This window comes from Mauremys reevesii, linkage group 15 (assembly GCF_016161935.1).
Source record: "Mauremys reevesii isolate NIE-2019 linkage group 15, ASM1616193v1, whole genome shotgun sequence".
Classification (NCBI taxonomy): domain Eukaryota; kingdom Metazoa; phylum Chordata; order Testudines; family Geoemydidae; genus Mauremys; species Mauremys reevesii.
In genome coordinates, this window is record NC_052637.1 from 1,613,891 (window position 1) to 1,640,946 (window position 27,056).

The following is a 27,056-nucleotide window of genomic DNA, read 5'->3' on the forward strand; positions in this document are numbered from 1 at the left end:
TGCTGGAGTCCCGCATAGCATGGGCCAGGCAGCATAGAAGGGCTGGCTAGGGGGACACTGACCCCCCCCCAAGCCCTGCCTCTTCCGGGGGCCAGAGTGGGCACTCATACTGGTAAGTCTTTGGAGTTACTTTCACCCCTGCTGATCAGCATCCTTTGTGGGGATGACAAACTAATTAATGAGCTTGTGCAGCACAGCGAATGGACTGGACAGTACAAGACTCACATTTCTGTGGTGCAAGACTGGGAATAGCAAACTGATTTACGTTATTTCATGAGCAGCTGGCTAGTGGCACTCAGTGCTGCATCCCTGGGAGGGACTTTGCATGCTGGTGGCTGTGTGTGAGCAGAGCCTGGAGGGGTTTGTTGTTCACACAGGGCAGCAGTGTGAAAGATGCCCTGGGACGGAGAATTAAGCCGTTCAATAGTTCAGATTGTACGGATCCAGCATGGCACCGTTGGACTCCCCTCATCCTGATGCTGAAAGATGACCTGAGCAGAGCTAACCAGAGAGGGGGAACCAGCCGACATCCTCAACTCCACTGGCTTTGGCTAAATGCTGAACTCACCCTGGAATGTGAGACCTGGGGTTCTGCTGCCAGGCTTCCCCTCAGGCCTCATTCTCCTTCCCCATCGTACTTCTCCTCTCTCTCCTTTTGCCTTCTGTCTCCTACCAGTCTGGCTCAGCGACTCCAGTCAATGCCACCTATTGCACCAGTGCTGGCAGCCTGTACCTGGAGAGGCAGCTCAAAGCAAAACCTTAACCAGCCCAACGCGAGAAGTTTTCCCAGTCTCACAGGGGCTGATCAGCTGGCGGCCGTGCCCGGGATTCTCCTGCAGGGAGGCTGCAAGTGAGACCGAGCCCTGACAATAGAAGCTTCTATGCAGGATGCCTCCGTTATGCTGATAGAAGCTGCCCGAGCGCAGGCGAGCTGGGGCCCGCAGGAGGCAGGGTCTGGGGCAGGGGGCTGCAGCGCGATCCCTTCAGCGCTAGGACCCAGGAGCAGGCGGGAGGCGGCTCCGGGCAGCGAGCGCTGGGCTCCGGCCCGGCCGCAGGAAGTGACTCGCAGCCGCTGCGGTGACTCTGGCTCCCAGGCTCCTGGCGAGATCCCCGAGCCCCGGGGGGCGGCTGGTGCGGGGAGCCCGGAGCCCTGGCTGCAGCCGGGAGAGGGGAATCTCCAGCAGGGCCCTTCCCGCTGCTCCCCCCCAGGAGCCTCTCCCAGGGCAGAGCCCCCAGCCCGGCCCGGCCCCTGCCCCGGGGGGCCCCGCTCGGAGGGAAGGTGAGAGACCTGCCCCCGGCACCCCCGGGCTGCAGGGGGAGGTTTGGCCCCAGGCTGCTCCCAGCGGGGCTGGCTGCGATTCCCGCCCGGGGCCCGGGAAAGCTGCCGCCAGCCCCGGTGGGTGCGGGGGAGGGAGCCCGGCCGGGCCGTGCTGGGGGCTGGGAGAGCGGCACCTGGGGGGCAGAGGCGGGGGAGCCGGGCGGGAGCTGTGGGCAGGAGGGGATTGAGTGGGGAACAGGATCCGTTAGGGGACAGAAGGTCCAGGGTGGGGATGCAGGGGATGGGATGGGATGGGGGGCAGGGAGGATGGGGCGATGCAGGGGACTCGGGGTAATTATGGGGCTGAGGGGAGAGAGGCTGTAATGGAGGAAAGATGTGGGGGGTCACTGTGAGGGCAAGGGGGGAGGGGACGGTGAGAGCAAGAGGAGACAGGCTGGGGAAGGGAGTGGGGAGGGGCAGGGAGAAGACAGGGGGCAAGGAGCGAGGTGGGGAGAGACACAAGGCAGCTCCCCCACCCCATGGGGTAGGAGAGGGGGAGGAGCTGCCAGCTGGAAATGTTTTCCTGTAACTGGTCAAACAAACATGGGAGGCAGGTAGGGTGACCAGATGTCCCAATTGTATAGGGACAGTCCTGATATTTGGGGCTTTGTCTTATATAGGTGCCAGTTACCCCTCACCCCCGTTCCGATTTTTCACCTTTGCTATCGGGTCAGGGGACTGTCCCCTCAGGGCCCAGAAACTACACCATAAATATCCAGCACCACCCCCCTCCTGCCCAAATCTATTAAAGACAAACCAGGGCCGGCTCCAGACCCCAGCGCGCCAAATGCGCGCCTTGGGCGGCATTTTGCCCGGAGGATGGCAGGCGGCTCCGGCGGACCTTCCGTAGGCATGACTGCGGATGCTCCACCGGAGCCGCGGGACCAGCGGAACCTCCGCAGGCACGTCTGCAAGAGGTCCCCCGGAGCCGCGGGACCGGCGACCGCCAGAGTGCCCCCCCCTGCAGCGTGCCACCCTGCTTGGGGTGTCGGGATTCCTAGAGCCGCCCCTGAGACAAACCCATGATTTTGGGGTCTGTTTCTTGAGTGTTGGGGGCTGCCCCTGATTTCCCTGCAGGATCCAGATCTCAGCCACACCGGCGTCAGACCGGAGTCACTGCTGGCTCTGGCAGGGGGGAGTGCGGATGGGCCAGTGGGATCAGCCTCTGCCTGCCTGTCCCTGGGAGCTGCCGGGGCAGGACAGGGAGGCTCAGGCATTAGCTGCTGCCCCAGAAGGCTCCAGTTCTGGTGGGCACGTGTCTCTCCCTGCTCATGTTATTACAGCCCTGGAGTTGAGCTCCCTGGGTCAGAAGCTGCCTCCGCCATTCAATTTCTCCGGTGGCTGGAACCAGCCCCTGGGGCAGCCCCGGGCTTTGCCGGCACCAGCCCCTGAGCCGCAGCCTGCAGATGAGGGGAGACCTGGGGGAAAGGGCTGGGGCCGGGCAGGACAGTGACTCTGCAGGGACCAGCTGGTGAGTTTGGCCTACATGGGGAGGGGCTCCCTGTGTGTCTGCGACTCCCAGAGCTGCTGCTCTCACGGACACAGCCACGTTCAAACCCCTGTTAGCAGTGGCAGTGGCTGAGCTGCCTGATGAGAGCAAAGGCCCACGGCAATGGGGCACTCGCCCCTTCTCCCAGGGCGAGGGAAGAAGATAAAAGGGAGAGCGGAGAGACTGGAAGGGCAGCAGGAGCAGGAAGTGGGGAGGGAGGGTCCCAGCTCCCAGCCCTGCCCCATCTGTTCCCTGCCCACTGGGCAGACTGACTCTCCTGGGAACAAGGGGCGGAGCTGAGAGAGGAAAAACCAATTCCTGACTCCACTGAACACTCCTTTGATTCTGCTCTTTTCCTAGCTTTTGGCTGGGAGGTGCTGTTACGGTTACGGTTACGGGGAGAATTTAAAAGTGCCCCCAGTGGGTTTAGTTCTGCTGGGAGGGGCCTGGCCTGGCCTGGGTGGTAATAAACGAACTGGGTTTCTCCCCAGTGTGGCAGAGTCCAGAGCATCTGTCTGCAGGGAGGAGCCTGGGGGGAAATCAAGTATCAGAGGGGTAGCCGTGTTAGTCTGGATCTGTAAAAGCAGCAAAGAATCCTGTGACACCTTATAGACTAACAGAAGTTTTAGAGCATGAGCTTTCCTGGGTGAATCCTTGCATCTGACGAAGTGGGTATTCAGCCACGAAAGCTCCTGCTCCAATACGTCTGGTAGTCTATAAGGTGCCACGGGACTCTTTGCTGCTTTTACTGGGGGGAATCAGTTTATGAAATGGACGCAAGCCCCTTCTGTAACCTCCTCATTCGCCCCTCTCGCCCTGACAGGCTGAGGAGTCACGTCCACGTTTCGCTCCAGATCGGCCCGTTTTCCAGGAGACAGGGAAGGGAAATGGCTGTGATGGAGCCAGCTCAGGTAGGGGATTTTCTGGGAGCTGCTGGGCGGGGGGAGGGAGAGGCAGGGAGGAAACAGAGTGCGATAAACCTGCTGATTTTCTGAACAAGCCCATTGGCAGGGAAGGGGGAACATTCCCCCATTTCTCAAACAGGATATAACACCCTCAGCAGGGCTCAGAACATTTCAAAACTCCCAGTGCCAGAGCCTGGACCCACTAGCCAGAGGCTGCTGTGAAATACAAAGGGCAGCTGTCAGGATTCCCGTCCCCAGCTCAGAGCCCTGCTTCCCGTATCAGCCTGTGGCTGGCAGGTGTGTGGGAAATGAGAAGACTCTGCCCTGCTCCGTGTGTTGTGGGGGACAAGGAGCTCTCACCTTCTCCCACCCCCTGAAGCCTCCTGGCTGCTCTGAGCAGGGTGGGGGTGGGATTCTGCTACTCTGGCCCTCCCAGAGCTTCTGAGATGTTTTTCTTTTTCTTTCTTCCTTTCTCATATGACTAGTGGGATTATGGCTGGGGCAGCAGGTGCTGAGTGAGGGACTCTTGTTGTTTCAGATGCCGGTGACCTTCGAGGAGGTGGCTGTGTATTTCACCCAGGGGCAGGGGGCTCTGCTGGACCCCGCTCAGAGAGCCCTCTACAGGGACGTCATGCAGGAGAACTACGAGACGGTGACCTCGCTGGGTAAGGGATTCCCGTCCCCTCAGTTATTAGAAGCCGTGGGGTCTGCGTGTCTGACTCTGGTCAAGTTCTTCCCTGATCAGTTGGATCAGAGGCGAATGGGTTCCATAATGCACAGCTGCCATGTGAGAGAGACTTGCATCTCCATGGCCTCTCCAATGGGACAAGGGTGTCAAAATCTAACAGATATGTTAAACCGTCCCCACCCCTCCAGCTTTCAACGGGGCAGAAGTCGTTCATTGTCCTGTCTGTATTGATTCTTCTTCACACACAAAATCCCTCTTCCCTTCCCTTCTTGGGAATAGCTCGAGCCCTGGGTAAGACTCTGGGCTCGGCAGGATTAGAAATAGGCCGGGGTCTAACTCCAGAGCTGTGTGCACGTAAGCAAGGTCCCCAGAGTGCACAGATCCTGGGAACTCTTTGTGAGGGCGTAACAATTCCCCTCTCCTCCCCAGACGTCTGACTCTCCCAAGGGGGCTCAGTGACCATATTCCCATCCTGCTGGATTCCATGTTCCCCCAGCAGAGCACGGGGACAGGTTCCACTCACGGAATGTCCTGTGTGACAGACACTCTCCCAATCCTCCATGTGCCCTGATCTGGTCTGATTTCACACCCTGCACAGGATTTCCCATTCCCAAACCTGAGCTGATCTCCCGCCTGGAACGAGGGGAAGAGCCATGGGTCCTACATCTCCAGGTCTGTGAGGAAAGAGAGATCCCAAGAGGCACCCACACAGGTGAGGACTGACACAGAAACCACCTGGCGAATGAAGGAAAAAGTTGAGAATCCCAAAAATATGTGAGTAACGCCCTCAGTTCTTCCTCATTTCAGCCAGAGCAGGGCTGTAGTCAGCAGATATCACTCACGGCTTTCCACCCATCCTGTTAGCTGCAGGAGTTTCCTTCCCGTCTTTCCTTCCCTGTGAGTGTTTGTGTGGGATGTGGAGGCAGAATCCAATTGCTCAGTCTTCACAGTGTTAGCATGTTGCGTTTTCCCACTGTGCTAGTCTTCTTTGAACCCGGCACAATGACTCCTGTCTGAATTGTCTCTCTCCCAACAGGTGATGAGAGAGTGAGTGAGAACGTGGAGGGGAATCATCACGAGGAAGATCCCGGGGAAGTGGAAACACAGGGGACCTTTATGGGAAGAGCTGATGGAAATTTATCCCAGTGCATGGAACAGAGAGAAGCCTGGGGAAATTGGCACAGGTCAGAGAGTCTGCTGGGAAACTACCCAAGGGAGCAAATAGATGAATCTGTTAAATGTAGGGGAGAAGATAAGGATCCCACAGCCCAGCAGACAAACCCCAGGGAAGAGAAACCTTACCAGTGCCTCAAATGTGGGAAAGGATTCATTCTGAGATCACAACTTCTTACACCTCAGACAATGCACACTGGAGAGAAACCCCTTCAATTCTTGGACCATGGGGAAAGCTTCAGTAACTGCTCAGATCTTAATTACAGTGGGAGAAGTCACATAGGAGAGAAACCCTATCAATACCTCGAGTGCGCAAACTGTTTGAATCAGAAGTCAACACTGATTACACATCAGATAACCCACACGGGAGAGAGACCCCATATGTGCTTGGATTGTGGAAAAAGTTTCATTCGGAGGTCAGACCTTGTTAGACATCAGGCAATCCACACAGGAGAGAGACCCCACAAGTGCTTAGACTGTGAGAAAAGTTTCATACGGAGGTCAGATCTTGTTAAACATCAGGCAATCCACACAGGAGGGAGACCCCATATGTGCTTGGACTGTGGGAAAAGTTTCACACGGAGCTCATCCCTTCTTCAGCATCAGGGAATCCACACAGGAGAGAACCCCCATAAGTGCTTAGACTGTGGAAAAAGTTTCATATGGAGGTCAGATCTTGTTAAACATCAGGTATTCCACAGAGGAGAGAGACTCCATAAGTGCCTGGACTGTGGGAAAAGTTTCATTCAGAGATCAGATCTTGTTAAACATCAGACTATCCACACAGGAGAGAGACCTCATAAGTGCCTGGATTGTGGGAAAAGTTTCATACGGAGGGCTGACCTTGTTAAACATGAGGCAATCCACACTGGAGAGAGACCCTATAAGTGCTTGGATTGTGCAAAAAGTTTCATATGGAGGTCAGACCTTGTTAATCATCGGGCAACCCACACAGGAGAGAGACCCCATAAGTGCCTGGACTGTGGGAAAAGTTTCATACGGAGATCAGCCCTTGTTAATCATCAGGCAATCCACACTGGAGAGAGACCCCATAAGTGCTTGGACTGTGGAAAAAGTTTCATTCGGAGGTCTGACCTTGTTAAACATCAGTCGTTCCACACAGGAGAGAGACCCCATAAGTGCCTGGACTGTGGGAAAAGTTTCATACAGAGGTCAGATCTTATTAAACATCAGGCAATCCACACAGGAGAGAGACCCCATAAGTGCCTGGATTGTGGGAAAAGTTTTACACGGAGATCAGCTTTTGTTAATCATCAGGCAATCCACACAGGAGAGAGACCCCATAAATGCTTGGACTGTGGGAAAAGTTACACACAGAGATCACAACTCACTAAACATGAGAGAATCCACACAGGATCTAAACTTCTGTGACCCATGGCCAGAAAGGGTTAAGAAACTTGCAGGCTAATTGACCCAGTTTCATCCTTTAGAGACATGTTCGAAAAGTGTGTAAATGGTATTTAAGGCCATTCCACGTTGGATAGACTAGAACTTTGAAATGTAAACTTTTATTGTTAAACAATTGGAAGAAGATTGTAACTGCAGTAGTCTATTTTTACCTATATCTTGTTAGAGTTTAACAGTGTAACCAAACGGTTCCTGTCTAGGGCTGCATTCTGTTAATTCAGAGATCAAAAGGAAATATTAACATTTACATGAAACTTAATGTCAGTCTGTTTTATATTTGTGGTAAACTCTCTCTCTGAACTGCTTTATGGATAAATGTCTTATGTTAATGCCTTTAATTAATTACCGATGCTGTTTAGGAAATAGAAAGTTACTTCAACAGCCTATTGTTCACCCAAGGACTGCGTGCTGACGAGAGGCCGCAAAAATCTCTAGAAAAACTCTTGGGACCTGAGCCTTTTCTCTCAGATCTTTGTTAGTTTTATTCGTGGGGCGTTGGAGTCGTTAGACTGAGATCTCCAATCCAATCTGCACCACCCTGATATTGAACATTTGGACATTGGACTATAACAGGGGTTCTCAAACTGGGGGTCGGGACCCCTCAGGGGGTCGTGAGGTTATTACATGAGGGTTCATGAGCTGTCACCCTCCACCTCAAACCCCGCATTGCCTCCAGCATTCATAACGGTGTTAAATAGATAAAAAGGTATTTTTAATTTATAAGCGGGAGGGGTGGGGGTCACACTCAGGCTTGCTGTATGAAAGGGGTCACCGCTACCAAAGTTTGAAAACCTCTGGCCTATCACCTGATGAAATGATTCTGAAAAGGATTCTTTGCAATTCTAAAGCACCATCTCTACTGTGAAACTGCCCTAAGGACTCTATGCATCTCTGTATGGATAATGATCTTTTAACCAACACTCTCTCTTTTCTTCTTTTAATAAATCTTAGTTGAGTTAATAAGAATTGGCTGCAAGCGTGTATTTGGGTCAGAACTGAAGTGTTCATTAACTTGATGGGTGATGTGTCCGATCCTTTGGGATTTGTTGAACTTTTTATATGACGAACCAGATTTTCTGTAATCCTCCTTGTATTTCCCTGGGCTGTCTGGGAGGGAGCCCAAGGCAGGGTTGCTTTAAGGGAGCTGGGCTTTGGCTTGGGTGTAGCCAATAAGGTATTGGAGAAGCCATTTTGTTCTTGGCTTGGTGAACTGAAGTATTGGAATATCCACCAATTTTGAGGATTGTTAGCTCCATTCTTTGCAGTTTGCCTTAATTGGCTCCCGGGGATCCAGCTGTCTAAGCAAACCCCAAGCAGAGGAGGAGAAGCTGCTGCACTGACAGGCCACAGGCCAGGGAAGGGAGAGAAAGAAACTCCTCCAGCCGCTCCCTCTGTCTGGCTGAAGTTTCCCCCCTCTCCCTTCCCCTCCCAGCCAGGATCCCCCTGCCATGGAGATGAGGAGAAGGACACTTGGGCCAGGCCCCATCTTCACTCTAGACACCTGTCCCCACCCCCACCCCCATCCTCTCCAACCCTTGGGCTGGGTTCCCCCTCTTACCTGCTGCTGTTCCCTGCAGGAGGAGTGTCCCTGGGGGCTGGTAACTCTTCCCAACCCCCTATCTCCCAGGGTGCTGGGGGATCAAACATTAACGGACCAGGGCAATGGGTTATGCTGAAGAAACGGGATTGAATGGGTAAGGCTGGGAAGCAGGGGGATCTGGGTACTGGGGCTAGCGTGTGTTGGGGATCATGGGATAAGAGGCGAGGGAGAGCACGGGGTAGAGAGGTGCTGCCTCTCCTAACTCACCCCCTCTGCCCCTGCCCCCTCTGCAGGGGTGGCTTTATGTATTTTGCCTGCCCCAAGCACGGCACTCAGGATGCTTTCAGTGGCACGCCTGCTGAAGGTCCACTGGTCCCGCGCCTTCGACGTACCCGCCACCGGAACCGTGGGACCGGCAGACCTCCCGCAGGCGTGCCGCCAAAGGCAGCCTAACTGCCACCCTCACGGTAACTGGCAGGCCGCCCCCCGCAGCTTGCCACCGCAGCACCGCTGAGAGGGGTTGATTCCCACAGGGCCCTTTGAGGGAGGCCTGGAGATCCCACCTCTGCCAATGTAGCTCTCTGTGGTAGGAAACGTGGACAAGATTAGCTCACGCACCTTTATAACCCTGCACCACATTTCTGAGTGTAAACTCACCCTGATCATCTTATGTGTAAGGCAAAGATTTTGTCCTGGATATTTTTAGTAAAAGTCATGCACAGCTCGAGGGCAATAAACAAAAATTCACAGAGGGCTCTGGGGTCTGGAGTGAAGAGATCACCCCGGACTGGGGATACAGCACCCTAGCCTCTGTCCTGAGTGATCGCAACAGGACTGGGGGTCGAGCCCCCTCAGGAATCCTGGGTCCAGCATCGTTGGTGTTTCAAGGACTAGAGTGGAAAGGGAGCCCTTGCGGTCAGGCAGGCTCTGAGTGAAGGAAGTGGGAGCGAGGACTCAGATCCTTCTGCTATTCGATTCCACCCGGGGTGGTGTATAAGCCAGGAATGTTCCCCGCAATGGCGGGACCCTCCCCCGCTTACCTCTGTGCATATTTATTGGTTTCTCCTAAAGATAATTAAGTATTTTAGGGAAAAGTGTCAGAGCAGCCACCAGCGAGAGTCCCTGGCCGCACTCTGAGGCCACCAAAAATTAGTTCGTGAGACCCCCTGGGCCAGATGCTGATGACGGGCCCTTCTGACCTTAGAGCCTGGGAGTGGAACAGGAGCCGGACCCCGAGATGCTGCAGCGCGATCCCTTCAGCGCTAGGACCCAGGAGCAGCCGGGAGGCGGCTCCGGGCAGCGAGCGCTGGGCTCCGGCCCGGCCGCAGGAAGTGACTCGCAGCCGCTGCGGTGACTCTGGCTCCCAGGCTCCTGGCGAGATCCCCGAGCCTCGGGGGGCGGCTGGTGCTGGGAGCCCGGAGCCCTGGCTGCAGCCGGGAGAGGGGAATCTCCAGCAGGGCCCTTCCCGCTGCTCCCCCCCAGGAGCCTCTCCCAGGGCAGAGCCCCCAGCCCGGCCCGGCCCCTGCCCCGGGGGGCCCCGCTCGGAGGGAAGGTGAGAGAGACCCGCCCCCGGGCTGCAGGGGGAGGTTTGGCCCCAGGCTGCTCCCAGCGGAGCTGGCTGCGATTCCCGCCCGGGGCCCGGAAAAGCTGCCGCCAGCCCCGGTGGGTGCGGGGGGGGGGGGAGCCCGGCCGGGCCGGGCCGGGCCGGGCCGTGCTGTGCTGTGCTGTGCTGGGGGCTGGGACAGCGGCATTTGGGGGGATTGAAGGGGGAGAACTGGGGCACAGGCCCCGCCAGGCGGGCCGGAGGCGGAAACCCAGGACTAGGGAGGGGCAGAGGGGATAAAAGTTCCCGGATGGGCGGAGCCAGCTGCAGCGGTTGAAAAAAAAAAAAGGAGGAGGGGGATTGAGGGGCGTTTTCCTGTCCCCCTTTCCCAGGATCTCAGCTCCCATTTCCCAGGGCCGTGTCCTTAAAGGCCCAGTGCATCACAGAGCCTGGACAGGGCCACTCTCCCCCTGTAGAAGATGTTACTGAGCTGCTAAAGGAGACTTGATCCAGTGAAATATTTACAGACACCCCCACAAAGATCTCACTGTCACACCTGCTTTGGGTGTTTAAAGAATCAGGGTCTCAGTCCCTGTGTCTGCGTAAAGCCGCCCAGCGCTTCATCCGTTTGTCCTCACCACTGTCCCTGTGCCCCTGAGTTTCACTCCTCTTGGAATCCAGTCTGGGCAGTTTCCCTCCTTTACATTAGTTCCTTATCAAAATATTATTTTCATGTCTCTGAGCTCTTCATCTTCAACTTCATTAGTGCTGTGCGGAGGGACGTCATTCTGCCATGGAATTCTTATTTTTAATGGCAAATAATTATGGGAAATATGAATAGTTGTGAGTAGCTTCAGCAATCACATCTCACAGTGTCACTGTAACAGTTCCTGTTTCTATTGCAATGTTGTAATTTGAGGGCAGTGCTGACTGATTTCATAGGCTGGTCTCAAAACTCATCGCATGAGTGAAATGAGCTTAATATGTTTTTGTTGCACCTGCCAGACTGTGCCTCACACCTTTGTGAGCATGGCAGTCACAGACACACCGATATGACCATCCCCATGTACAACAGGGGTAACAGACACTGCCGTCTCTGGAAGTTACATTTTCCTGGCAGTGCCTAGTTACAAGGCAGATATCCACATGCGACCCCCCTCCCTTCCTGCGCACACATTGCTCCCATTTTACATGGGATTTATTAAAAAAGAAAAACCAACAAGCACCTTAGAGACTAACACATTTATTTGGGCATAACGGTCGTGGTTCTAGCCCATGAAATCTTATGCCCAAATAAATGTTAGTCTCTAAGGGCTTGGCTACACTTGGGAGTTAGTGCGCTTTGACTCCGCGGCTACAGCGCTGCTGGTACTCCACCTCGGCGAGTGGAATAACATTAGCTGCACCCCTGCTGGAGCACCGCAGCACCAGTGTGGACGCCCTGTCCTGTTAATGCGCTCTGATTGGCCTCCAGAAGTGTCCCACAATGCCTGTTCTAGCCACTCTGGTCATCACTTTGAACTCTACTGCCCTGCCCTCAGGTGACCAACCGTCAGACCGGCCCTTTAAATTCTCTGGGAATTTTGAAATTCCCCTTCCTGCAGGCGTGGAGTGCTCTCAGCACATCTTTCCAGGTGACCATGCCTCCATGCGCCAGGCGATCCCCAGTATGGAGCAATGGCGAGGTGCTGGAGCTCATCAGTGTTTGGGGGGAGGAAGCTGTCCAGTCCCAGCTGCACTCCAGCCGTAGGAATTACGATACCTTCGGGCAGATATCAAGGGCCATGATGGAAAGGGGCCATGACCGGGACGCACTGCAGTGCAGGATTAAAGTGAAGGATCTGTGGAGTGCCTACTGCAAAGCCTGCGAGGCAAACAACTGCTCCGGTGCTGCCCCCGCAACCTGCCGTTTCTACAAAGAGCTGGACGCGATACTTGGGGGCGACCCCACCTCCACTCCGAGTACTAATGTGGAAACTTCAGAGCCCAGTTCAACAAGGCAGGAGGAGGAGGAGCAGCAAAGCAGGAGGCAGTGTGCTGAGGCGAAGGAAGGCACCCCAGAATCCCTAGGTGCAGCCAGGAGCTGTTCTCAAGCCAGGAGGAAAGTAGCCAGTTGCGGCGACTGGTGCTTGGGGAAGGACAAACATGAGAGGAGGTTCCCGGTAAGTGGCTTTTATTTTCGGAAGGAAGTTATTCGGTGCGGGCTCTTGGGGCGAGGAGGGTTAGGGCTCCATGCATGCCTAGATAGGACGTTGATGTGCTCTCTCACATTGCGCTAATCGGCCTCAGTGATCTCTTCAAAGGTCTCATCCAGAACTTGGGCAACGAGCTTGTGCAGGTTTCTCGGGAGAGCCACTGTGGTCCTTGTCCCAGTCAGGCTAACTTGTCCGTGCCACTGTGCCATGAGGGGCGGGGGGACCATTGCTGCACACCTCCAAGCTGCATATGGGCCAGGGCAGAAGCCACATTGCAGTAGAAGACCCTCCCTTGCTTCCCAGGTCACCCTCAGCAGCGAGATATCTTCCAGGACAAACTCCTGTGGAAAATGTGGGGACAGTGTTCAGTATAGGGTCCCCCTGCAGCTGTTGGCTCTCCCCAAGGCGCAGAAACCCAGAGAACAGTACAGCCGTGAAACAGTCAGTCACGCTTGACCCTGTGCTTACTCACCATTTTGGGGGTCCTGTGGGTTTATGTGCACTCGCTTTGGGACAAACAAATTATGCTATTGTGTAGACTGTGCTTGCCCTTAAGTAGGGGAGAATCATTGCTCTGTCTGGTGTGAATATTGCTGCCTCTGTTAAGTGTTGCATTTTGCTTTTACAGATGCAACCTTGAGATCTCAGCCGTCCATGTTATCACCGTCCGAAAGACTCCAAAGAATCAGAAAGAGGCCACATAGAAGCAAGGAAGACACGTTGCATGAAGTAATGCAGCATTCAAGTAATGAAAATCAAAAAGTGCAGGAGTGGCAGGAGAGTGAAAGGAGGAGCCGCTGCCAGAACGAAAAGTGTTGGCACAAAGGCACGGTGCTCTGGCAGAAAAGCAGAGATCGGCTAATCAGCATAATGGACCGCCAAGCAGTCTCTATCCAGGTGCTCGTAGCCATGCAGGCGGAGCACTACCGCGCCCGCCCACCCTTGCAGCCCTCATCCCAAAACTCTTTCCCTTGTGCTCCCATTTCACCTCCAACCCACTTTCTCCAACATCCGGGTTCTTACCGCCACCAGCTGCCTCCAACACCTGTAGCTTCACCCCCCAGCCCTGCAAACTACGACCCTTATCCACTGCACTCAACCCCCATCCCCATGCAGTATAGCCATCCTGAAGTGCAGCACTCATTGCACAGCACTCCAGACAGGACATACGCAAATCTGTGATTGTACCGTTCCCCACCCCACCTCACCCCCGTGCCCTTTCTGTTTCCCAAGCAGTTGTGTTTCTTTTCAATACATGAATTTCCTTGTCAATAAATGGCTTTTTTGGCTTTGAAAACATTATTTATTATTGCATAAAGTAAAAGATACCTTAGCCCAGGAAAGCAACAGGCACTGCAAGCCAGCTTAGCAAACACAGATTCCAACTAACATTGGAACCACTGCACTTCACTCCTGTGCAGGGCACAAAACATTACTGGCAGCTTTCAGCTTCAAATTGCTCCCTCAAGACATCCCTAATCCTTGCAGCCCAGCACTGGGCCCCTCTAACAGCCCTGCTCTCTGGCTGTGCAAATTCAGCCTCCAGGTGTTGAACCTCCGAGTTCCATGCCTGAGTGAATCATTCACCCTTCCCTTCACAAATGTTATGGAGGATACAGCATGCGGATATAACCGCGGGGATGCTGTCATCGGCCAGGTCCAGCTTCTCATACAGAGAGCACCAGCGGCCCTTTAAACAGCCAAAAGCACACTGCACAGTCACTCTGCACCAGCTCTTGCTGCTGTCAAGGCTCCCTGTGTAGGTTTCATGAGCCACGGCATTGAAGGGTAAACAGGGTCTCCAAGAATCACAATGGGCATTTCGACTTCCCCAACGGTGATCTTCTGGTCTGGGAAAAAAGTCCTGACTTGCAGCTTTCTGAACAGGCCAGTGTTCCAAAAGATGCGTGTGTCATGCACCTTTCTGGGCCAGCCTGGGTTAATGTCAATGAAACGCCCACGGTGATCCACAAGTGCTTGGAGAACCATAGAGAAAAACCCCTTCCGATTAACGTACTCAGATGCTAGGTGGGCTGGTGTCAGAATTGGAATATGTGTCCCATCTGTCACCCCTCCGCAGTTAGGGAAATCCATTTATGAAAAGCCAGGCTCAACATCATGCACGTTACCCAGAGTCACAGTTCTTCTGAGCAGGATGCGATTAATGGCCCTGCAAACTTGCATCAACACGATTCCAACGGTCGACTTTCCCACTCCAAACTGGTTCCCGACCGATCGGTAGCTGTCTGGAGTTGCCAGCTTCCAGATTGCAATAGCCACCCGCTTCTCCCCCGGCAGGGCAGCTCTCAATCTCGTGTCCTTGCGCCGCAGGGTGGGGGCGAGTTCAGCACACAGTCCCATGAAAGTGGCTTTTCTCATCCGAAAGTTCTGCTGCCACTGCTCAGACTTGCCTGACGATGTGATCCCACCACTAAGTGCTTGTTTCCCAAGCCCAGAAGTGGCGTTCCACGGTGCTGAGCATGTCCATGAATGCCACAAGCAAACTCGTGTCATAAGTGTTACTCGAGTCGATATCGTCAGACTCCTCACTGTCATTTTGGATCCTAAGGAATAACTCGACTGCGAGACTCGTAAGCATATTCCTCAGCAGTTCAGGCTCCATTCCTGCAGACCGAAATGGAAGACAGAGGGCGCAGTAAAGAAACGTTGAAAGATGGCGCCAAATGTGGACGGAAGCACAGGGAATGCTGGGATGTGAAGCGATGCATCAGGGGGTGTTGGGACAGGACCCAGAATGTCCCGCACCCCCTTCCTACAAGCCACAGCGCCAGAATGGGAAGAGGTGCTCTGTGGAATAGCTGCCCATAATGCACTGCTCCAAATGCCGCTGCAAGTTCTGGAAATGTGTCCACACCAGTGTGCTGGCAGCTGTCAGTGTGGACACACTGCCGTGCATTCCCTACTGCACTCTCCGAAGGCAGGTTTAACTCACAGCGCTCTATATCTGCAAGTGTAGCCAGGCCCTAAGGTGCCCCAAGGACTCCTCGTTGTATTTGCTGATACAGACTAACACGGCTACCACTCTAAAAAAAGAGACAAACTCATGATCTTTGGGGCTCTGATTCCTGAGTGTTAAGGAGTTGCCTGGGGCCCTGGTCTGATTTCCGTGCAGGATTCAGATCTCAGCCACACCAGAGTCAGACCGGAGTCACTGCTGGCTCTGGCCAGGGGAGAGTGCGGATGGGCCAATGGGCTCAGCCTCTGCCTGCCTGTCCCTGGGGGCTGCCGGGAGAGTCCAGGGCAGCTCGTTCTTCAGGTGTTGCCACCAGAGGGCTCCAACTGTTGCTAAGGGAGAGAGGTTTACACTGCAATGGGGGGCAATCCCCCAAAGTGGCCCCTTTGATTCTGCTCTTTTTCTAGCATTTGGCTCAGAGATGCCGTTACTGGGAGGGTCTGAAGAGCCTGGGGGGAATTGGGGGGTGACATGGACTGAAGCCCCTTCTGTAACCTCCCCTCTTGCCCCAACAGGCTGAGGAATCTCGTTCACATTTCGCTCCAGATCAGCCCATCTTCCAGGAGACAGGGAAGGGAAATGGCTGTGATGGAGCCAGCTCAGGTAGGGGATTTTCTGGGAGCTGCTGGGCGGGGGGAGGGAGAAGCAGGGAGGAGACAGGGTGTGATAAACCTGCTGATTTTCTGAGTAGGACCATTGGCGGCAGTGGGGGAGAAGGACATTCGCCCATTTCGAAAACAGGACACGACCCCCCTGCACAGAGCTGGAGCCTGAACCCAGTAGCCAGAGGCTGCTGTGAAATACGCAGGGAAGCTGTCGGGATTCCTGTCCCTGTCCCTGGCTCAGAGCTCTGTGGCAGGCAGGCGTGTGGGAAATGAGAAGACCCTGCCCTGCTCCTTGTGCTGGGGGGGACAAGGAGCTCTCACCTTCTCCCACCCCCTGGAGCCTCCTGGCTGCTCTGAATGATGGGGTCAGATCCTGCTACACTGGCCTCCCAGAGCTTCATGTTTTTTTTCCTTTCCCGTGAGTAGTGGGATTGTGGCTGGGGCAGCAGGTGCTGAGTGAGGGACTCTTGTTGTTTCAGATGCCGGTGACCTTCGAGGAGGTGGCTGTGTATTTCACCCAGGGGCAGGGGGCTCTGCTGGACCCCGCTCAGAGAGCCCTCTACAGGGACGTCATGCAGGAGAACTACGAGACGGTGACCTCGCTGGGTAAGGGATTCCCGTCCTCTCGGTTATTAGAAACTGTGGGTCTGCGTGTCGGACTCTGGTCAGGTTCTTCCCTGGTCATTTAGATCAGAGGCGAACGGGTTCCCTAATGCACAGCTGCTGTGAGAGAGACTTGCATCTCCGTACCCTCTCCAATGTGATACAGGTGTCAAAACCTAATGGACATGCTAGCAAATCCCCATCCCTCCAGGTTTCAAAGGGACAGAATTCATTCATTGTCCTGTCTATATTGATTCCCAGTCAGACACAGAATCCCTTTTCACCTCCCTTCTTGGAAATAGCTCCAGCCATGGGGAGGGCCCTGGGCTCTGCAGGTTTAGAAATAGGCAGAGGTTTAACACCAGAGCTGGGTGTGCGTCAGCAAGTCCCCCAGAGAGCACAGAACCCCTAGTGAGGGTGTAAAAATTCCCATCTCCTCCCCAGGCGCCTGCCTCCCACAAGCCGGCTCAGTGACCATGTTCCTGTCCTCTTAGGTTCCATATTCCCACCAGCACAGCATGGGACCAGGTTCCGTTCCCACAGTGCCCTTTGTGACAGACACTCCCCCAGTGCTCCATGCGCCCTGTGCAAAGAGTTCAGTCACAGAGACCCCCTTGGGACTGTAACCTGATGTGCTGAAATGACCACTGAGCCTGTTTTCCCTGCCAGCTTGAGACCCCAACACTCCCTCTTGTTGAACCAGACCCACTAACCTGCTGCAGCACACATTCAGGGCCATGCCCCCAAGCTGCACATCTTAACTGAAAACAGCACAGCAAGACACCTATCTCCAGCGCTCAGATACCCAGCCCCAATAGGATCTAAACCCCAGATAAATCCATCTTACTCTGTGTACACGTTATACAGGGTAACTTCCTAAGTGTTCGCCCCTTTTATCGCTGAAAGAGAGAGATGCACGAACTGTTTACCTCCCCAGTAACAATTACTTACACTGGGTTTATTAATAAACAAAAGTGATTTGATTAATTATAAAAAGTAGGATTTAAGTGGTTTTAAGTAATAACAGACAGAACAAAGAAAGTCACAAAGCAAAATAAAACAAACACACAAGGGTAAGCTTAATACACCAAAAAACTGATTACAAATAATAGTTTCTCACCCTCAAAAATGTTTCAATAAGCTTCTTTCACAGACTAGACTTATTTCTAATCTGGGCCCAATCCTTTCCCCTGTTCAGTTTCCTCACTACAACTGGCAGCCCCCTTATCTAGATTTGGCAAAAGGCGGGAGTCCTTTGTTCCAGCTTGACCCTCTCTCAGTTGCTTATGGAAAAGTCCAGCGTTTAAAATGGATTCCAGTATCAGGTGACCTGGTCCCATGCCTCTGGAAGACCCCAGTCTCCATTTTTCATGGGCTGATCCTCACCTACACAGGAAGACTTACAGATAAACAAAACCATTCTCAGCCCATTGTTCTGGATAAATGGAGCAATCATGTTTCCTAAAGTATCATTAATGACCCTCACTTAGCATAATCACAATAGGACCTTAGATATGTACTTCATATTCCTAACTTTAAATATAAGAATGATACATACATACAAATAGGAAAATCATATTCAGTAGATTACAACTGTCAGGGTTCCCTCCCCACTCTGAACTCTAAGGTACAGATATGGGGACCTGCATGAAAGACCCCCTAAGCTTCTTTCTACCAGTTTAGGTTAAAAACTCCCCAAGGCACAAATTCTCCCTTGTACCTTGGATTAGATAATGCTGCCACTGCCAAATGATTAGACAAAACTCAGGGAAAGGACCACTTGGAGTTCCTACTCCTCCCTAATATCCCCCCAAGCCCTACACCCCCTTTCCTGAGGAGTCTTGAGAATAAACAAGATGAGCACATACCAACCTCGGGTTTTTTAGGACACTAAAAAAAATAAATCAGATTCTTAAAAAAAACAGAACTTTTTTAGAAAGAAAAAAAGTAAAAGCAGCACCTCTGCAAAATTAGAATGGAAGATAATCTCACAGGGCAATCAGATTCAAAACCCAGAGGATTTCCCTCTGGGCAAAACTTTAAAGTTACAAAAAGAAAACCAGGAATACACCTCCCTCTCAGCACAGAGAGAATCACAAGCCAAAATAAAAGTAAGCTAACGCATTCCCTTGCAAGTCTAATGGAGTTGGATTGCTTCCTTTCTTGATCTGTCTCTGGAAGCACCCAGAACAGACAAAGTCCCCCCCTTCCCCCTCCACCCCAAGATTTGAAAGTATCTTGTCCCCTTATTGGTCCTTTTGGTCAGGTGCCAGCTAGGTTACCTGAGCTTCTTAACCCTTTACAGGTAAAAGGATTTTGTGCCTCTGGCCAGGAAGGATTTTATAGTACTGTATACAGGAAGGTTGTTACCCTTCCCTTTATATTTATGACAACAACTTTCAAATTATACCTTACATGGGAGCTTTTGCATAAAGCGTGTTCCAGGTATGTCATATTCAGACCCTGAACTGGTCTGATTTCACCCCTCTGCAGGATTTCCCATTCCCAAACCTGAGCTGATCGCCCAGCTGGAACAAGGGGAAGAGCCGTGGGTGCCCGATCTCCAGGCCTGTGAAGAAAGAGAGAGCCCAAGAGACACCCACACAGGTGAGGACTGACACAGAAACCATCTGGGGAATGAAGGGAAAAGTTGAGAATCCCAAAAATATGGTGTGAGTGACGCCCTCAGTTCTTCCTCCTCTCACCCAGGGCAGGGCTGCAGTCAGCAGATATCGCTCCCGACTTTTCACCTATCCTGTGAGCTGCAGGAGTGTTTGGGTGAAAAGTGGAGGTAGAATCCAATTGCTCAGTCTTTGTGTTGGGTTTTCCCTCGTTGCTATTCCTCTTTCTCCCCAGCACAATGACTCCTGTCTCGATTGTCTCTCTCCCAGCAGGTGATAAGAGAGTGAGTGAGAATGAAGAGGAGAATCATGGTGCAGATGTTCCTGGTGAAGTGGAACCACAGGAGACCTTTATGGGAAGAGCTGAAGGGAATTTTTCCCAGTGCTGGGAACAGGGAGAAGCTTGTGAAAATTGGCACAGGTCAGAGAGGCTTGTGGGAAACCACCCAGGGAAGAAAGCGGATGAATATATTATCTGTGGGAGAGGAGACAAGGATCCCATAGTGCAGCAGACAAATCCAAAGCAAGAGACACCCTGGCACTGCCTGCAGTGTGGGAAAAGATTCATTCTGAGCTCACAGCTTGTAACACATCAGACAATCCATACTGGAGAGAAACCCCTTCAATGCTTGGATCGTGGAGAAAGCTTCAGTAACTGCTTAGACCTTAATAACCATGGGAGACGCCACACAGAAGAGAAACCCGCTCAATGCCTCGAGTGCAGGAAATGTTTCATTTGGAAGTCAGAAATAATTACACATCATATAAGCCACACAGGAGATAAGTGCATGGACTGTGGAGAAAGTTTCATACAGAGTTCAGACCTTGATAAACATCAGAGAATCCACACAGGAGACAGACCTCACAAGTGCGTGGACTGTGGGAAAAGTTTCAGGTGGAGGTCAGCCCTTTTTAAACACCAGGCATTGCACACAGGAGAGAGACCCCATAAGTGCTTAGACTGTGGGAAAAGTTTCATACGGAGGTCAGACCTTGTTAAACATCAGAGAATCCACACAGGAGAGAGACTTCACAAATGCGTGGACTGTGGGAAAAGTTTCATACAGAGATCAGACCTTGATAAACATCAGAGAATCCACACAGGAGAGAGACCTCACAAGTGTGTGGACTGTGGAAAAACTTTTATACAGAAGTCAGCCCTTGTTAAACATCAGAGAATTCACACAGGAGAGAGACCCCATAAGTGCTTGGACTGTGGGAAAACGTTCAGAATCACATCGGCCCTTGTTTTACATCAGAAAATCCACACTGGAGAAAGCCCCCATAAGTGCTTAGACTGTGGAAAAATTTTCATATGGCGATCAGACCTTGTTAAACATCAGAGAATCCACACAGAAGAGAGACCTCACAAATGTGTGGACTGTGGAAAAAGTTTCAAACAAAGGTCAGACCTTGCTAAACATCAGAGAATCCACACAGGAGAGAGACCTCACAAGTGTGTGGACTGTGGAAAAACTTTTATACAGAAGTCAGCCCTTGTTAAACATCAGAAAGTCCACACGAGAGGGAGACCCTATAAGTGTTTGGACTGTGGGGAAAGTTTCAGAATCCCATCATCCCTTGTTTTACATCAGAGAATCCACACAGGAGAAAGCCCCCATAAGTGCTTAGACTGTGGGAAAAATTTTGTACGGCGGTCAGATCTTATTAAACATCAGGCAATCCACACAGGAGAGAGACCCTACAAATGCGCAGATTGTGGGAAAAATTTTGTACGGACGTCAGACCTAATTAAACATCAGGCAATCCACAGAGGAGAGAGACCCCATAAGTGTTTGGAATGTGGAAAATGTTTCACACACAAATCACATCTTATAGCACATCAGAGGATCCACACAGGAGAGAGACCCCATAAGTGCTTGGACTGTGGGAAAACTTACACACAGAGATCACACCTCACTAAACATGGGAGAATCCACACTGGAGAGAGACCCTATAAGTGCTTGGACTGTGGGAAAAGTTACACACAGAAATCACACCTCACTAAACATGCGACAATCCACACAGGATCTAAACTTCTGTGACCCATGGCCAGAAAGGGCTAAGAAACTTGCAGGCTAATTGACCCAGATTCAACCTTTAGACACATCTTAGAAATGTGTGTAAATGGAAATTAGCGCCATTCCATATTAGATAAGCTAGAGCTTTTAAATGCAAACTTTTATGGTTAAAGAACTGGAAGAAGCTAGTAATTGTCATAGTCCAGGTGTAGGCAACCTATGGCACAGGTGCCGAAGGCGGCCCGCGAGCTGATTTTCAGTGGCACTCACACTGCCCAGGTCCTGGCCACCAGTCCGGGGGCTCTGCATTTTAATTTAATTTTAAATGAAGCTTCTTAAACATTTTAAAAACCTTATTTACTTTACATACAACAATAGTTTAGTCATATATTATAGACTTATAGAAAGAGACCTAAAAACGTTAAAATGTATTACTGGCACCCGAAACCTTAAATTAGAGTGAATAAATGAAGACTTGGCACATCACTTCCGAAAGGTTGCCAACCCCTGTCATAGGCTATGTTTACTTACATCTTGTTAGAGGTTAACAGTGTAACCAAAGGGTTCCTGTCTAGGGTTGTATTCTCTTAAATCTGAGATGGAAAGGAAATATTAACATGTAGATAGGGTGACCAGATGAGAGGGAGAAAATATCGGGACACATTGGTGGGAGGGGTTGTCCACCAGTGGAGCAGAAAAAAAAAGGCGAGTCCTGCCGGCGGAGCGAAATATCAAATTGCGTCCCAACCAAAGATCGGTCAGGACGCGGGACAAACACCTAAATATTGGGACAGTCCTGATTTTATTGGGACATCTGGTCACCCTACATGTAGATAAAACTTGGGTATAATGATGTCATTGTCTACATGGCTCTGTAACATTTGTAGTAAACTGTCTATTAACTGCTTTATGGATATTTACCTTATTTTAATCCATGTAATTCATTACTAGTGATGTAATGTAGGAAATAGAAGGTTACTTGAAAAGCCTGTTGTTCAGTTGATGAATGATTCTGAAACAGACTCTTTGCAATTCTAATGCACCACATCTACAGTGAAACTGACCTAAGGACTCAATTCATCTCTGCATGATCTTTTAATCCATGCGCTCTCTCTTTTCTTGTTGTGGGAAATCTTAGTTTAGTTAATAAGAACTGGCTGTATGTGTGTATTTTGGTCAGAACCTAAGAAATCATTAACTTGCTGGGTGATGTGTCTGATCCTTCGGGATTGGTAGAACGTTTCATGTGATGCGAAGATGTTCAGCAATTCCCATCACGTTGAAGTGGGCTGTCTGGGAGGGAGCCCAAGGCTGGGTTGCTGTAAGGGAGCTGTGCTTTTTCCTCTGTGTAGCCAGTAAGGTATTGTGGAAGCTGTTTCTTGTTGGCTTGGTGAATCTAAATATTGAAATAGCCACTAGTTTTGAGGATTGTTGGCCCATTCTTTTCAGTTTGCCCTAACTGAGCGATCTCTGTGTGTCCTGCGACCCCGGGACCCTGGTCACAATTTCATAAACGCCTTGCCTGTGGGTAAAGTTTCCTTCAGCTACCACACCTCATTAAACATCAGAGAATCCACAAAGGTGTGAGAGACCCTAGGGATAGGGGAGCTGGGTGCTGGGGCTATTGAGTGTTTGGGGTTCATGGGATAAGAGGCGAGGGAGAGCACAGAGGTAGAGAGGTGCTGCCTCTCCTCACTCTCTTTGTCTGCCCCTTCTCCCTGCCCCCTCTGCATTCAGACAACGCCACTGAGGGGGCTGGTTCAGAGCTGGCAGCCTGTATATCTACTTGTGGGAGTGCGGGGGGGGGGGGGGGAGGGGAGGGGTTAAGTGACGACAGACACAGTTAAGGGACCTGATGAAAGAAATTTGAGACCCACTGGTCTACGCTATTATGGTCACCACTGTTACAAAATTGTGATAAATCTTGTACAAAGTACAAGCCCTGTGAGATGTCCTATGAAAAGTGATGGTCTCCTGCATATTATTGTCCTGTTAAATCGTGTGCATCAACATTGTGTATGGAGTTATGAGATTTTGCGATGGGTTTGTTACTGAACCATGCTGGAAATGTGGAAAATGCCCACAGACGAGCTCCTCAGAGACAGTGGCACCTGTGCACCAGCTAGGTGCTAAGTGGCCAGTAATTGCTCAGCCGGCCCTTCACCAGCTGTGGAGCTGGGAACAAGAGAGTTACAATTCACCGGAAGGATGGCTGGACGCTCACTTAGGCCACAGACTGATTGTTGCCTGCCCCCCGGTTGGGGGGTGAACCTCAAAGAGGAGAATGGTACAAAGGAACAAGGGAGAATTGCCTCCATTTTCATCTCTCCTCTCCCAAGGCAACAAGATGGCTTGAAAGTCAACAGGGCCCGTGGAGTGGGGAGGACGGACCAAGGCTGGAAGGAATCCAGCCTGGGTACTAAGAACTGTGAACTGCCTGCAACAGCAGGTGGGGTGAGAGAAGCTTCCTTCAAATCTTCCTTGGCTTGGTAAAGTCTGGGATTTAAAATGCGTGTTTACCTTTTATTTTTGTTGTAACCAGTTCAGAACTTTTATCCCTTTCTCACTTGTGATCCCTTAAAACCTACTTGGCTCTAGTTAATAAACTTGTTTTTATCCCAACCGGTGCATTTTCATTGAAGTGTTCAAGGGATTTCACTTGAGATAACCAGGCTGTTCCCTAATCACCATCCTTTGCTGGGATGAGGCACTAACGAGCTTGTACACCACAGTTGATACCAGGCAGCTCTGTGTTCTTGGGGAACCAGGGCGCAGTATCCAGCCTGTCTGACTCATGAAAGACACCCCCAACCTCCCCCCCACCCACCACCCTCTGCTTGAATCAAAACCGATCAGAGAAAAGACTTGCAGAGAGCAGTGAAGGGCGGGGGGAGACATACCTAGACCCCTTCTGACAAAGGTGACAAGATTAAGGCAACTCCCCATGCCTCATCTACATGAAAGATGGAGCAGGGAGGCACCTCCGTCACCACACAGACTGGAGAACAGATTCCAATCCAAGAACCGCACTGAACTCTGGGACCAGAAAAGCAGGGAAACACTGCATCATGGGGGATCTGTGCTCCATGTGTTAATAAAGCTATGCCCGCACACACCCTGCTCAGCAGTTATCAGACCAAGGATCTAGTAATAAATCCTTGACTGATACCCAAAATACTAAAGCAGCCTAGTTGCATTGTGAGCTCCCTGGAAGAAAACACCACCCATAGCCAAGAGTGATCAGCTTCTATTGTCTAGCCTAAAGAAAACCCTTGAGTCATCAGTTTACCCATAAACAAATCTAGTGTTCTCCCTTGAACCCTTGTCTTTTCCCTACAAGAACCCTTACTCGCACTCCGGTAAGTGTTCTGATGCCTGGATCCAAACTCTGCATCAGTTCTACTGGGATTTCATCTTCTCCTGACTGATTGTGCTGGGGGCTCTGCCTGTCTCCAGCACTCAGGACCCTCCCTGAGCTACCACCATCACCTGGGAACCCCGACCAGTTCAAGCTTCATGGAAATGGTGAGATCCTCTCTCTTGGTTTTCTTTTCTATCTGAGGCAGGTCTAGTTTTCTATATAGAACTTTTGCAACCTTTAATAATGTAACTGTTACGTTGGTTTAGCTCCTTGTGTAGTTATCATCATTATTCAATAAATACCATTTATGGTTAAGCTGGTTGCTTCTCTCTCTCTTGCTGAACTTTACTCTTTTGTGTTTTTAGCTTCCCCCATTCACTCTACAGCAACACTTCTCTTACCTAAGCTAAAGATCCCTTCATTGCCCAGAATACTGTGGGGTTTGCTCATCAGGTAGGTTACTGCCAGTACAATTGTGACGTGAAAGTGGGGATAGGGATGTGCTGAACCTGTGACGTACGAGGGTGGCGGCTTGAAAGTGCTGCTCGACCCAGACGACTGAGTCCAGGGGCATAGAAGGGTGGCAGCCTGGAAGTGCGGTTCCACCCAGCCTGCTCAGGCTTACTCTAGTCCGGTGCGGTCCCTTGGCACATAAGGGTGACAGCCTCAATGTGCTGCTTAACCCAACCCACTGAGTCCAGGGACATATAAGGGGTCAGCTTGAAAGTGCTGATTGACCCAGTCCACTCAGATGTGTGTGTGTGTTTGTGTGTGTGTGTTGATAGAATTACAGAACTCCCCCGCCGCCCCTAATAAATGAGCGTACCCCAAAGTAACAGGCAATCTGGTAACACTGTGTATGGACTGGACAGTAGAAGACGCACCGCTGGGGTGCAAGACTCGGAGTAGAGAACTGGCTGGGGTTGCTCTGCACTTTAATTCATCCCTGGCTGGCTAGTCGCACGCAGTGCTGTATCGCTGGGAGTGACTTTGAATCCGGTGGCTGGCTGGGTGGGAGCAGAGCGTGGAGGGGTTTGTTGTTCACACAGGGCAGCAGTGTAAAGCATGTCCTGGGATGGAGAATTCAGCAGTTCCACAGTCCGCGCTGGACCCTGGGGTATGTCCCGCCCACCATCTCCTGTCTCGCCCAATGGTCTTTCATCATTCAGCTCATCTTCCAGCATGAGAACTGGGGAACCAGCCAACATCCTCAGTTGCACTGGCTTTGGCTAAATCCTAAACAGGGCCGGCTCTAGACCCCAGCGCGCCAAGCGCGCGCTTGGGGTGGCATGCCGGCGGGAGGGCAGGGTCCGCTGGTCCCGCAGCTCGGAAAACCTCCCGCAGGCGTGTCTGCGGAGGGTCCACTGGTCCTGCGGCTCGGGTGGACCTCCCACAGACGTGCCTGCGGATGCTCCCCCGAAGCCGCGGGACCAGCGGACCCTCCGCAGGCACGTCTGCAGGAGGTCCACCCGAGCCGCGGGACCAGCGACTGCCAGAGCGCCTCCCGCGCCGTGCAGCCCTGCTTGGGGCGGCCCAATTCCTAGAGCCGCCCCTGATCCTAAACAGCCCCTGGGATAGGAGATTGGGATTCTGCTGTCACCCTTCCCCTCAGGCCTCATTCTCCTGCCTCACCTTACTTGTCTCTCTCCTTTTGCCTTCTGTCTCTTACAAGTCTGCCTTAGCCAGTCGAGACAGCGCCACGGTTTTCACCAGTGCAGGTGGCCTATGACTAGAGAGGCAGTTCAAAGCAAAGCTTTAAGGAGCCCAACACAGAGAGAAGTTTTCAAGTTGGCTACACTTACAAATTTGCAGCGCTGCAGCAGGGTGTGAAAACACACCCTCTGCAGCGCTGCAAATTGCGGCGCTACAAAGCGCCAGTGTAGTCAAAGCCCCAGCGCTGGGAGCCGCGCTCCCAGCGCTGTCCGTTATTCCCCACAGGGAGGTGGAGTACGGACAGCGCTGGGAGACTTTTCTCCCAGCGCTGGCGCTTTGACTACACTTAGCGCTTCAAAGCGCTGCCGTGGCAGCGCTTTGAAGTTTAAGTGTAGCCATAGCCTCAGAGGGGCAGGGCCTGAGATGGAGGTGAGGAGAGGGTTGTCCCAGGCCCCATATCCCCCTAGGGACGGCCCTGGAAAGAAAGAAAGAAAGAAAGAAAGGTGAGAGTTAAAATTGGTTAAAGGAATCAAATACATAGAATAATTGCAAAGTTCTCAGTTCAGGTTTGTAGCAGTGATGGAATAAACCACTGGCTTAAGTCAAGTCTCTGGTTGCTTCCAAATCTTTGGAAGGTCCTCCGTTCCCTGGTTGGAACGCTCCCCTTAGCATAAGTGCCTAGTCCAGAGGTTTGTGCAGGAAAGAGGCCAGATGGAGGTGATTCCAAAAATTCCATGGCCTTTTATAGCTTCTGCCATGTGGAGGGAATCCCATTGTTCTTACCGTGGAACGTGACAGGTAAAGATGGGGTATGGAGTCACACAGCCATGCATAATTTTGCTTAATCACAGCAGAAGCCATTACCCTCACTCTAGTTTGAACGTTCACAGGAAAGTCCATTAGGTGCAGCGCAGCTGGGTGTCTTCCTTGTGAGCTAAG

General features: G+C 51.9%; 1 protein-coding gene and 1 long non-coding RNA gene across 4 annotated transcripts; both read left to right on the forward strand.

The window, feature by feature from the left end:
* Positions 1-10,052: 10,052 nt before the first annotated feature.
* LOC120382944 lies at positions 10,053-16,383 on the forward strand. Its single transcript, XR_005588285.1, has 3 exons — positions 10,053-10,093; positions 15,769-15,856; positions 16,338-16,383. It is a non-coding gene; the product is annotated as an uncharacterized LOC120382944 (long non-coding RNA).
* A 27-nt stretch (positions 16,384-16,410) lies between these two features.
* On the forward strand, positions 16,411-21,395 carry LOC120382875 (zinc finger protein OZF-like). 3 transcript variants are annotated; one of them, XM_039500318.1, is made up of 3 exons: positions 16,411-16,464; positions 18,955-19,068; positions 19,353-21,395. In XM_039500318.1, exons 1-3 carry the CDS (start codon positions 16,431-16,433, stop codon positions 21,125-21,127), a joined length of 1,923 nt encoding a protein of 640 aa, XP_039356252.1. In that variant the 5' UTR covers positions 16,411-16,430; the 3' UTR covers positions 21,128-21,395. The 3 variants fall into 3 exon arrangements, with proteins under 3 accessions (XP_039356252.1, XP_039356253.1, XP_039356254.1); XM_039500319.1 differs by having other exon boundaries at positions 19,356-21,395; XM_039500320.1 differs by lacking the exon at positions 16,411-16,464 and having other exon boundaries at positions 19,066-19,133; positions 19,356-21,395.
* Positions 21,396-27,056: the final 5,661 nt, after the last annotated feature.